Source organism: Strongyloides ratti, assembly GCF_001040885.1.
Source record: "Strongyloides ratti genome assembly S_ratti_ED321, chromosome : 2".
Taxonomy (NCBI): domain Eukaryota; kingdom Metazoa; phylum Nematoda; class Chromadorea; order Rhabditida; family Strongyloididae; genus Strongyloides; species Strongyloides ratti.
In genome coordinates, this window is record NC_037308.1 from 8,548,264 (window position 1) to 8,561,855 (window position 13,592).

Below are 13,592 nucleotides of genomic sequence, written 5' to 3' on the forward strand. Positions count from 1 at the left end.
ATTTAATAAAGTGTCTTTCAATTTATTTAATTATTCTAATTTATTAAAATTTATATACAAAAATTTAACTAAATTATTGTACACATAAAAATATTTTATTTTGTATAGTATAAATAATTTTTTATATTTATTTTAACTATACTCTTTTTTTCCATGTTCTTTTAATTGATGGAACTTCTCAAAAAACTTTTCAAAAAATATTTTATTACATAAATAATCCATTTTTGTAATTTTATTGTAAAAAAAAAAAAATTTATTTGTTACTAAAAATTAACATTTTATTATTAAAATTTGCATTTTTAAATAGTAATAAAAAGAGTATAAAAGGATATAAAAAATTAAAATTTGATCATAAATTATTATGTTAATAAATTTAATATGCAAAAAATATTTTAAATGTATCTACCATGGCAACAATTTCAACAATGAAAACTTTAAAGAACACTTTTTTTGACAAGGAAACTGCTTTCAGGTAACTGTTGGAAAAAAAAGTAAAAAGAAATGTCAAAATATGTAGGTCCAACATTTTTTCAAAAGCTTAAACTATTTTTCAGATGCAGAAAAAAAAAGCTGTAGAAAAAATATTAGTGTCAAAAATAGAAAAATTTTGCTATTCCTGTTGAAAAACAAAACAGTGGAACTTTTCATAACGTCATTAAGAAGCACATCATGTCTGAATCTATAATTTGCACTAATCTTTGACAATCTTACAATAGAATTGAAAAAAAAATTGAGATTCAAACACTATATACTAAACCGCAATGTAAGTTTGTCTAGCGCTGACTTTCTTAATCTCTTAAGAAAAGCCGATTATGTTAATAAATAAATTATTAACTTTATTATTAAAATATAAACTACTAACAAATAATTTTAAATATTTTTTCTTAAAAATTTTATTTTCTTTTTTTGCTTTGTCTAAAAATATAAAAACATAGTAAACATATTACCCTGTTAAAAAAAGCTCAAAATGTAAACTTTTATCGAAAAAAGTAAGAGATTATCTCAATTAAAATTTAAACATTTTTTTTATTAAAATATTATTTATATAACCAACCATATAATCAAATATTTTATAATAAAAATGTTTTTTGATATATCATAGAATGAAAGTAAAAATTTTTATTTATGATCAAATGTTACAATATTCTCTATAAAAAAATATTATTTATATATCTTCAACACCAGGTATATTCATATTTGGTAAATTACTAATTTTATTAGCAGCTGTGCCATTAATAGACTCCCGTTGATTTTTGATATCTTTCACTACAACCCCACCTGGAAATTTGTACATATTTACAGGACCTTTGGTTCTAGAAACATGTGAAATATATGGCGAATTTTGAACACTTTTTGAAGGCCTTTGAATTTTAAAAATATCTGCAATATGACCAATTAAAAATTTTCTTGCAGCAAGTCTTCCTTTATCTAATCTTTGTTTTGTAGTCATACATCTAATATGATCATCAAAACGTACTTTTCCATTGAATAGTAAATTTGAGGATAAAACGATACTATCTTTGTCTGATGAATTGATAGTACTTTTTATTGGTTTTGAAACTAAATTTTTTCTATTATCCTCAATTATAATTTGTAAACTTTTTGAGTCATTTGAAATTGAAAATGCCTTTACATCTTTTAAGAAACCAGTATACTTGACAACACCTAATTTTGATTGAGGTTCAACAAATATTAATTGAAATTGATCAGTAACTAAAAATAAATTTTTCATAACTTTATCAGTTGTTACTAATGTACAGTTAACTAAATCTACATGATTAGTTTGTATTCTATCACCAACTTCAACCACAGGTTGAATATACTTTACAATAGGAAGTTCTGTTTCAGTTTCACTATTTAAGTCATGAAGAAATTTTCTTAATTGAAACCAATTAAATAAACTTCTTCTTAATTTTTCTTCAGCTATTGAAGGTAACCTCTTTGCCAATGGAATTAAACTTCCAATAGTTGTTGGTGGATTCAATAATAATGAAGCATCCTCTGATATGTCATTGATTTTAAGTTGTTGTCTCTCAAATATATAATATTCGCTTTCAAAAAAGTCTAGAAATGAATCTTCTGTAAAAACTAGATCTTGTAATTCATTTATAATTTTTTCTGATGCATCAGTAGCAACTGTAATAATGGATGTAGGCATATAATGATCAGATTCCATAAACATAACAAAATGACGTAATATTAATAAAGCCAATTCTAATGTTATGGAACGTAATGCTGAAGAATAAAATGAACAATTTGATATTATTTTTGTTAAACATTCAAAAAGTTGCCCATCACATTCACTATTATTTTCACATGGTAATCTAGCAGCTTCCAATATATCAGATTGAACACCTAAAAAAATATTTTTTAATTTTATTTATAAATATCAAATTTTTGATACAAATCACAACATCAATTATACTTACAGTCTAAAGTGATAATATGATTTTTAAAATAAAGTATAATTAGTTAAATTAATAAATCCTTAAAACTTACATTTATTTTGATAGATAGCAAAAAGTAAAAATAATCCATAAAATACAGAATGATCATCATTTGTTATTTCTAATGCCTTTAGATGAGCAAAAAAAAATACCCTTTCCTGAGATGTTGAAGCTTTTTTTCTACTTGATAATGATCTAATTCCTTCCATATTTTTTGTCCACTGAGTTCCAATTTCATTTTGATCACCAAAAAATAGAGCTGATAATAAAGTATGAATAAAATTTATATCATTTACAAGTCTTATCAATTGTGTTAAAAAATAAAAAGATGAAACTTTACATAGTAATATTGTTGTTGGTGATTCACGTAATCCAGCTAAAGATACCAAAAAAAGTGGAGATATAAGGCGGTTAAACATTGTTTGCATCAACATATTACTAATTTCTTCATTTCCTTGTTTAAAAATATCATTTATATAATTACAATAATCATTATAAACAAACATCATATTTTCTAATGTACTTCGATTTGCTTTGACATTTTCTGCTGATCGAATAAAAATATCCATATCAATGGCTTTCTCTGCCATAGTATCTATCAAAGTATTAAAATAATCTTGACTATGTCTGACAATAAATTTAAGCATTAATTCATCTCGAATTGAATAGATAAATAAAGTTATATTTCTAGCATAAGTTTGAACCATGTTATCTTCATGAAAACATAACTTACATGATTCAGTATACAAAACAAATTCATCCTCAAGTGAATTAAAAAAAAAGTGAACAGTATGAGAATTTAATTTAAAGGATAAAGACTTCAGAAATGATATATAGTTACTGACGATATCCTCATCACGTAAATCAAATTCATGGGTAATTATTTCGTTGACGTAATTGTTGCTTAATAAATAATCTTAAACTTTTTTAAAAATATTTCAAAATTTTAAACTTACATAAAGAAGTTTCATTTTTAAAATTAGTAAATAACATATTTGAAGTTTGTAAAATTTGAACATCTACTTTATTTCCATAATTTTCTCGTAAAATACAAACTATTTGTTGGAGAATTTGTTTTTCTAAAAAAAGACTAAATAAATGAAAATAAATCAAATAAATAGTATAGTACTTACTCAATAATTGCACTATTATGTTGATCACCCCAAATTAAAACTTGAGTTAATTTATTCAAAGCATCGATTATCATTTTCTTATTTATTTTACAAATGTTCTCATGATTAGACAAAATATTTCCCAAATAACTGTATAAAAAATTTATAAATGAAAAAAAAAATATTAATAAAAATACCTTAGATAATCAACAGTATAAATATTTTGAGGTACTCGTAAATTAGTATCTGCATGATTTCTTCTAAACATTTGTAAATATGTTTATAATATATTACTTCAATTTTGAGTGAATACGTTATTTGAAAAGGCCGCGCCTTATTTAAACTTTCTGTTAACACAATGCCTTGTAACAAAATATAATTCTATAAGTAGATTTATATAAAGTAATATTTTTGTCGCATAAAACACCCCAGTAAGTCATAAAATGATTAATATTTTAATTATAAGAATATTTAGATAAATAAATTAGAAGAAAAAAAATGAAAGATGTTGTTTTCAAAGTTTATTGAAAATATATATATATATATATATATATATATATATTTTTTTTGAACAATTTCTTTTTTGTTTCACAACTAAATAATAATATTAAAAAAAAAAAACAAAGTATCATAGATCAATCATTATATTTTCTTTATGAAAAGAATAATTATATATTGATTAATATATATTTTTTAGTTTATTCATTAAAAATATTTCTTATTTTAGGGTTATGGAAAAAGAATTGCTTAAAGATATATTTTATGGTGGAAAGGTTGAAACTACAGCCTTAAAATTCGCCTTTTATAATACATTATTATTTATTTTGGTAAGGTAATAATGAAAGATATTGTGACATATTTTTTTTTAGACAGGATTATGTGTTATTACAATATTAGGAGTTTATAAAGTTATAGAAAGTTTTATAATGCCAATGATATTGGCTTTAATGTTTGGGGTAGTTTTATTTCCACTTAAAAGATCTATAAATAGAAGTATAACTGAATGGTTGATGGAACTTGATAAAATAGACAAACCTTTGATTCTAGGATTTTTAACAATTCCATTTGAATTAATTGATAATTTTTCAAATTTTATATATGGTTTATTTAGTTCTAGTAATAGAAATTTTATAATTGGAGGATATATTGCATTAAAGATACTTACGTATGATAGAACATTCCTTACAATGTTATGGTGGATGGAAAATGTTTATATCTTTGTAGAATGTCTTATCGATTTTTTTTCAACAAAATATATTTGTTTATTAATTGTGATATATGGAGTTTTTTATGCATCATGGATATATCTTTATGAGGAAGGGCATTTAAATAAAAAATTTGCCAGAACTTTATCTTTACCATTATGGATAACATTTATTAGTTGTTTTTCACAATGTTTTTCATTATTTCGAGTTGTTGTATTTGTGGGAATTATTGCAATTCTTGGTTTAATATCACTTGGATTACTTTCTCCTGATATTGAAGAAGTATCTGAAGAAGAAAATACAGATAATGTAAAAAAAAATGATACATTGGAAAATGATAATGAAAGTATTAGTTCTGTTGGGAAGGCTTTCTCATCTGATTATTATATTACAACAATTCTTGGATTATGTATTTTAGAATGGATTGCTAAAAGAGATTATATCTTAGTTGTAATTATTTTAGCCATTATATTTGCTATATTAAAAGAAATTGTTAAAAAATTAGGTATAATGGAAAATATTAAAATGATTTTAAATTCTTTTTGGTCATTAATTGAGAATAAAGTTAAAAAAATTGTTACCATAATTTGTCCTGGATCATTAAGAAAATTTGTCAAACTTATGTTTACATCTGATAAAATGTTTTTAAAAGGATTTGCCAGTTCAACACAACTTATCTCATCAATTGGTGCAATAATGTTTTTTATTGTTGGAGGATTTTGTATTATTTTATTTATCATTTTCCAGATACATTCAGAGACTGTACAGTTGGTTAAACTTGGTTCAAATGTTATTACTTCACAAAATAATTTACTTGATAGTGCTTTTAATTATACTGGTATAGATTTAGATAATCATTTAGATGATGTTTATAAAAATGGAAGAAATTTTTTGGCATCAAGTGTTAGAAATTTAGCTGATCCAAAAGATCCAATAAAAGGTGATGAATTAGAGGAGAGAGTCAAAGAATTTTTAGATAATATATATAAAAAATATGAAGAAAGTCTTGTTGAGGATCAATCTAAAAATGTTACTGGAAAAAGTTTGACTGATCAGTTAATGAGTCTTACAGTATTGACAAATTTTAAAGATGAAATAACAAATATTATAAAAGAAAATGTTGATACAATTATTAGTGTTGGTAAATCAGCTTGGTCTATTTTATTATTAAATATTTCCCTTTTACTAAATATTTTTGGATCAATTTTAATATTTGGTGTAGATGTGGTAAATTTTATTTTATCTTTAATTATATTTTTAACAATGCTTTATTATCTACTTTCTGAGTCTCATGATAAATTTGCCCCCATAAAAATTATTTCTGATGTAACAGAAACTTTTTATCCTTCTAGAAATGATCAAAAACAATCATTTGATATTTCTGGTGCTTTTGAAAATGCAATCAGGTATGTTTATAATTTAATATTTAATTGATAATAAAAAAAATTAATATATATAATTTTAAGTGATGTATTTGTACTATCTATGAAAAAAGCAATTTTTTATGCATTATATACATATTTTATCAATACATTATTTGACCTGAAAATAATTATAATACCAACAATAACAGCAGCAATATTTGCAGCAGTTCCAATTATACCTTCATATTCTTTATCTATAATAGGAGTAATTGAAATATTTTTTATTAGAGATGAATCAACATTTGCTGGAATTTTATATATTATATTATCTATTTTTCCAACATTATTCATTGAAAATGAATTTTATAAAGAAGTAAAGTAAGTTTGTTAATTTTGAGAATATATTTATTATTTTTATTACAGAGGAAGTCATCCATATATGACAGTATTGTCTGTTATTGGAGGTCATTATTGGTTAGGCGTTATTGGTATAATTCTTGGTCCTGTTATTTTATGTTCATTGATTACTCTTTTTAATATTTATCTTAGTTTTTCTAAGAATGACAAAATGGACTAAAATTTATATTCAATTATTATATATATAAATATATTTTCTATAAACTTGTTATATAAACCATAAACTTTAAAGAATTATAAATGAAAAAGAAGAAACTTTGTAATATGAATTAAGGAAACATTTTTCAATTTCCAGTTTCTATTGTACTTTTTGGGATATCCTTTGTATTAAGTAAACCTGTTACTAAAAATTTATATTTGTACCACAGCCATTTATCATTATAAAAATTTTTTGTTATTTTACTTTAATTAGTAAAGGTATATTTTATATATAAACATTTGTTAAAACAATATTATACAGTAATTATTATAATATTAATTTTATCAAATTAAATTTTTTATTTACATTATAATAATAATATAAACTATCAAAAAGTCCTATAATTTTATATCAACCACATGTTTGATTGTGCGAAAACGTTCGCTATGTTACTCCTTTGATATTAAACATTGCGACCTGTCACCTAATAATAATATTCTTTTTCTACCTCATTCTGATATAATATATTCTTCATAGGAATATATGTTGTATAATCGTCGATCTACGTCATTGATCAAACGTGAATTAACACTTGTTTTATATTTAAATTTTAATAATTAAAAAAATTACTTTAAAGAAATTTTTTTTTTTAATAAAAATATCTTAATATCCTCATGTTAGATAATATGCTTGGTTAATGTGACTGTCATGTGGTCAAAATAAATAAGATATATATATATATCTTTTAAATCCAATAGCTGATTATTCATTAGTTTAACACCAGAACAATTTCACCACAAAATAATACCTTTATATTTTTTTTTTCTATATTTATTTTAAAAGTATATTTACTATTAATAATTTACTAAAACATTTTTATAATATATTAGCTTTAAAAAAAAAAGTAATTGTCTTTTATGACGAAAAAAAGAAATATTTCATGATATTATTTTATTCTCTCGTTTATATTAAAAATTTTAAAATCAATCAGTACTTTTAAAAATGTTATTCATAACATTTTCATATGCAAAATGTAAATTTTAATGAATTACATATGATACATTTTGTATAAAAATGATTTTTTTTCTATCGAATATTTGCACTGATATTATAATTATCTTTGTATAAAATTTTTAATATAAATTAGTATGATTAATTTTAAAAAAAAAATTATTATATAATAAAATTATATTTAATAATCAAAGTTCATTTTAAAATATAAAAAAAAAAATATCATTAACAATTCATGTTTTTTGTTGTTGTCCTATCAATTTTAAAAAATTGTATAAATACTTTTACTACTATTTTTCATCTCTATTTTAAAAATATACTTATAAAAAGACCGGCTAAAGTGTTATATTAAATAATTTCATTCAATAGACTTTAGTAATTGTGTACATTTGTTGTTCATTTATATTTTATCAACATTGTTGTATTTTATTTTTTTATCTTTGACTTTCTTGATATATAAACCCTCAAATTTGTACATGATAAAGGGTAAAAACTATAAATAAAAAAATATTTACATACATTTTTGCAATCTATCAATATTTTACACTTAATTTTAAGTTTATTTTTATTTTAACTATAATAAAAAATAATATATTATATAATATAAAATTTAGTATTATGACCTTTTAATATATGTATATCTTGCTCATCTGATAAAATTAGATATATTTTACATCTGTTAAGGTTGGCAAAACCTTTTTGTTAATAGTGCATTTCATTATCTTTATATTATTAAAATTTTAAAATATAGAAAAGACAATATTTTTAAAACAATAATTTTAAAAGTTGAATGTCATATGATTGAGGATTTAGTATTTATAAAATATAATTTTTACCCCTATATTAAACTTTAAGTTTATTTATAAATTTATTAACTATTGTTATTATATATATATAATTGCTAATTTATTGAAAATCTATACAAATATATCTTTTTTTTTAAAAAAAAAAAAAATAAAACTAATATTATTGCTTGTTTTGTATAATAAATAGAAATATTTTTTTATACTTTACCAGGAAATTTATTTTGTCAATAAAACTAATTAAGGTAATAATATTTATAATATTTAATATGTATATATATATATATATATATATATATGTATAAGTTTTAACAAAGTATTTATTTTGTTTTATGGAAATTATTATAAAATAATAATAGATCATATATTTAATTTTTAAATTTTTTTTTATTGTATATCTATCTAAATTGTGTTATATTATTACATATATTATATTTGTATTATATATTGGACAATATTTAAAGCTATTATATTTCTTTTAAAATAATAAAATATATTTTACATTTTTCTTTGTGTTTTAATTAACAAAAAAAAAAACTTATATTAATATACATGTATATATATATATATTAGGTATAATTTTATTTAGAAAAATTTTTTAAAATAAAACTTTTAACTGTTTAATGGTTGTTGTAGAAAAAAGTTTAGGCAAATTGTTTAGAGTAAAATATTAAAATTCTATCTAAACAAAATAATTCACATGACCACTTCGATTATCAATCTTTTTTAACTGTTTTAAATCGAAATTTATCAGAAGTATTTATTTTACCTAAAATTATTATATTAAAAATATTCTTATTATAATTAGTCTATAATCATTTTTATATTAATTAATTGCTATTTATTTTAAGAAGTTATTATTCATTAATTGTAATATTTTTTACATTTTTAATTATATTGAAACTTCACTTAATAATATGCCTTTTTTTTCCTATGCAAATTTATATATATATATATTATATTTTATGATTTGTTAAGTACAATGCTTAAACATTAAATATTATTCTCCTGTTTATAACAATTATTAAAAAGTAAAAGTTTAATATTTAAAAGCATGTCAAATGCTAACAAGCTACTATACAATTTTTAAACTAAAATATCTATAACTAAAGTACGCGCATACTTAATGTTAGTATTTTTTTTTTTTTATCATTTTAACAAATAACAAAAATTATTTCTAGACTAAGTTAAATTTTATTTTTTTATTTAATAATTTAAAAATATTTTTGTCAATATTAGATTTATTATAAAATATTTAAATTAAAAAAAATAGTTGTTTTTTTTTTATTATATATATTATTTGTCGTTACTTTCTATATATTTTTTTTATTAATATGTAAATGATATATTTATTATAGCATTTTTTATTTTTAGTTATATATATAATTATTATCTTAAATAAAGTTTAAAAAAAAATGCCTTCACAGCCAGTTGTTGATGACATTCCAACAAATGTTATGTCATTATTTCAAATTGCATCTGATGCTGTTGCAAAGACACCATTTATGTTGGAATGTAGATATCGTAAAACATTTCAAGAAACAATTGAATCAACTTCAATATCGAGTAGTAATGATAGTAATATAACAGACGAGGATGATGTATTTCATTCATGTGATTCTGCATCCCTTTCATCACTTGATTCCATGACAAGTAATTTTACAGACAATGTTCGTGTAAACAAAATGTTTTGCAGTTTTAGTAATGATTATCAATTTAATAACTATGAATTACAATCACATTTTTGTTTTCCTCTAGAAATTTGTGAGTCAGTCTTTAATTCTTTTGCAACAATCTTAAAAAAACCTACAAATGTAAGAAATATAATAATAATAATATTATTATTATTTTTAAAAATAATTTAATTTTAAATATATATAATATTTTTAGGGAAACCCATATAAGCCATTACAACAATTAGTAAATTTTCTTCTTAATAGTTGTTTACCATTAAGAAATGTCTCATTACAAGGTTTGACTATCAATGATGAATTACTGACAACATTACTTGTTAAGCAACACTTAAATTTAGAAACATTAGATATTAAAAATACAAGAAAAGAGTCATTAGTTGGTATTAAGACAAATAAATTGCTCGAAAAACATGATATTTATTTTCCAAGACTTATAAGTTTATCATTAAATTGTCTAGATTTAATGAGAAAACCTTCATTAGATAAAAGATTTGGAAAAATAAATTATATGGCATCTTCTAATCAAAATACAAGTTCAAGACAAAATCATTTACCAGTTTTGGGTGAAGATGCTTTAGAGGGAACTGCTTTAAATTGTTATAAAGATGATGAATTAAATAAAATATCAACAGAAAATAAAAAAGTTGAATTTAAACATTTTTCATTAAGGTGTCCTGAATTAATGGAATTAACTTTACACAATACTAATGATTATGAAATAACAGAAGAAAGTTGGGATGACTTTTTAGAAAGAATATTATATCCAGTAAAAAAACTTATTACTCTTGATATTAGTTATTGGCGGTCACTTCAAACATTTAATTTCTTAAAAATGGTTCCAAATTTAACAAAATTAATTTTATTTGATATTAAAGCTACTGTTGATAATATTGATAATATTTTACAATTAAAAGAATTGAAATATTTAGATATATCTGTTAGTAATCCAGCAATTGGAACATATAGTTATCCTGTTGGTACTTTAGATAAAATAATTAAAAGTCTCCCTTATTTGGAATATTTGGATATTTCTCAGACAAATTTACCGGAAACTCCACAATATCAAGAAATGGATAATTATCCTTTTGGTGGTATTCAATCAGACATCATTGGTTTACGATCTTTAAAAAGAAAACTAAAATTTTTAGGAATTTATAATTGTAATGGAGTTGCTAATTATGGTGAGATACCAGCTGAACGGGTGGCTGGAGAATTTAAAGAAATACAATTAATAACAGCAATGGAAATTTATCAAGATAGACCTGAAATGCTTCAACTTGTTTTTAATGAATCATACAATCATTATAGATTTGGAAATGATCTTAAATACCAGCCTCAGGCTCTTCAATATGTTATTTCTGGATTAAATAAACACCTCACCAATTCAGCACTCCAAATTGCTGGATCTGCTGCTATGTTTTATATTTTAAGATGTGTTAAGATGACTGCAACAACAAAAAAAAAAGTTATAATGGCATTATTAGATGGTATGCAAGAACATATGGAGGAACAAGTTATGGTTAGAAATTGTTGTTTAAGTTTATGTCAATTTGATATTCCATCTGAGGTTATTTTTGATTATTATAGACTTGCAAAATTACTTGTAAGAGTTTTAAAAACTCATAGTTCTGATCAATTGACACAAAGAATTGTTATATTTCTTTTAAATTCTATGGCATGCCATGTTGATGGTGAACAAAAAATACAAGTTGGAGAATTAGGAGCAATTGAAGTTATACTAGAACAAATTAGAAAAAAACAAGTTCAAAACCAGGCTGATGATATTATGGAAGTTGCATGGTCATTTTTATGGAATATCACTGATGAAACACCATTAAATTGTGAAAGATTTTTAAAAGCTGATGGATTATCTTTATTTAGAAGTTATTATAGACAATTTAGTAATGAAGTTGAAGTAGTCAGAAATATGATGGGTTTAATTGGAAATATTGCGGAAGTTAAACATTTAAGACATTATATGATGAAAGATGAATATATTGAAATTTTTTGTCTTTTACTTGATACAATGTCTGATGGTAGTATTGAGATAAGTTATAATAGTGCTGGAGTATTAAGTCATATTATAAGTGATGGTGAGGAAGTTTTTTATGGTTTAAATTCTAAAAGAGATGAAGTTATGAAAAAGGTAGATGCTGCTATTTTTAAATGGAATTTAATGACAAGGCGTTTTATAAATTATCGTTCATTTAAACCAATTCTTAATTTAATAACAAATTTTTCCTCACCAGCCTCACAACATTGGGCTATTTGGGCATTGGCAAATTTGACAACAACTGATACACATAAGTATTGTTCATATATTGAAAAAGAAGAGGGTATTGAATTACTTGAGTGTGTTCAAAAAAATTCTTCTACACCTAGTCATATATTAAAATTATTAGATGTTATCTTTGAAAATATAAAAAAATGGTAAGTTAAATTATTATTTATATAAATTGTCAATATTTTTTTTAGGAAATATGATATTTCTAGAGGACATTTTGAAAATTCCATGGAATGGGACAATTAAACATTGATACAAAATATAAAATTTGTAAATTGTAAATATTTCTGTATATATGAAAAATTTTATTTTTAGATTCTCAAATAGAGAAATGTTTAAATTAATAATTTTAATATTTTATTATATTTAAAATAAAGTATTTTATTATTTTTTATAAATATATAATATTATGACAAATTTTTTTTATTAAAAACTGTATAAAAACTAACAAATATTTTTAATTCTGTAAAATAGGGATTTTTAATTTTTTTTTAATATACGTATCATTAAATATTTGTCTTTTTTTTATATTCTTTACACATACTAGTTACCTTCTATATATATATATATATATATAAAATGACGTTGTTGATTAATTGTTATTACAGTAAAAATAAAATTTCTTTTTTTACAAAACAATATATAATGTTTTGTTACGCTCTGTATCATAATATTCAAGAATGAGTGGAAGACCAGTTTTATATGAAGGTTAATCATTAAAATATTTTAAATTTTAGAATAATATTTTAAACTGTTAAATGGCAAGATGAAAATTTATTACTTTTTTTATTTAATTTATGAATTTCTGTAAAAATTGAAAATATCATTGTGAACATTAGAAGTAAAATTGATTAACACTAACTTCAACGTTATGAAATAAGTTTTACCTGTGATATAAAAGTATCTAGAACAATGTATATTTTAAAAAAAATTTTTGCTTTTGTTTACATTTCATTTCATAATAATGATAAAAGCATGTGAATTTTTTTAATTAACTTTTAATAAATTTTAATATAAAGTACACTTTCAAGATAATTTTTTATCTCCAAACACTTCTGAGATATAAAAATTGATAACAAAAATGTGAGGGAGGGGGGGAAAAGTACCAAAACATTA

At 21.6% G+C, this 13,592-nt stretch overlaps 3 protein-coding genes across 3 annotated transcripts; 2 read left to right on the forward strand and 1 right to left on the reverse strand.

The window, feature by feature from the left end:
- Nucleotides 1–1,165: 1,165 nt before the first annotated feature.
- Nucleotides 1,166–3,827, reverse strand: SRAE_2000272700 (Uncharacterised protein family FPL-containing protein; the record flags this gene model as incomplete). The annotated part of the gene is made up of 5 exons (XM_024653831.1): nucleotides 1,166–2,355; nucleotides 2,500–3,363; nucleotides 3,404–3,537; nucleotides 3,581–3,709; nucleotides 3,757–3,827. 5 exons carry the CDS (start codon nucleotides 3,825–3,827, stop codon nucleotides 1,166–1,168), a joined length of 2,388 nt encoding a protein of 795 aa, XP_024507268.1.
- A 90-nt stretch (nucleotides 3,828–3,917) lies between these two features.
- On the forward strand, nucleotides 3,918–6,705 carry SRAE_2000272800 (Transmembrane protein 245; the record flags this gene model as incomplete). Its single annotated transcript, XM_024653832.1, has 6 exons — nucleotides 3,918–3,924; nucleotides 3,963–3,990; nucleotides 4,287–4,386; nucleotides 4,429–6,170; nucleotides 6,231–6,506; nucleotides 6,552–6,705. 6 exons carry the CDS (start codon nucleotides 3,918–3,920, stop codon nucleotides 6,703–6,705), a joined length of 2,307 nt encoding a protein of 768 aa, XP_024507269.1.
- A 3,208-nt stretch (nucleotides 6,706–9,913) lies between these two features.
- On the forward strand, nucleotides 9,914–12,722 carry SRAE_2000272900 (Armadillo repeat and Armadillo-like helical domain and Armadillo-type fold domain-containing protein; the record flags this gene model as incomplete). Its single annotated transcript, XM_024653833.1, has 3 exons — nucleotides 9,914–10,312; nucleotides 10,389–12,622; nucleotides 12,668–12,722. The coding sequence occupies 3 exons, from the start codon at nucleotides 9,914–9,916 to the stop codon at nucleotides 12,720–12,722; spliced, it is 2,688 nt and encodes an 895-aa protein (XP_024507270.1).
- Nucleotides 12,723–13,592: the final 870 nt, after the last annotated feature.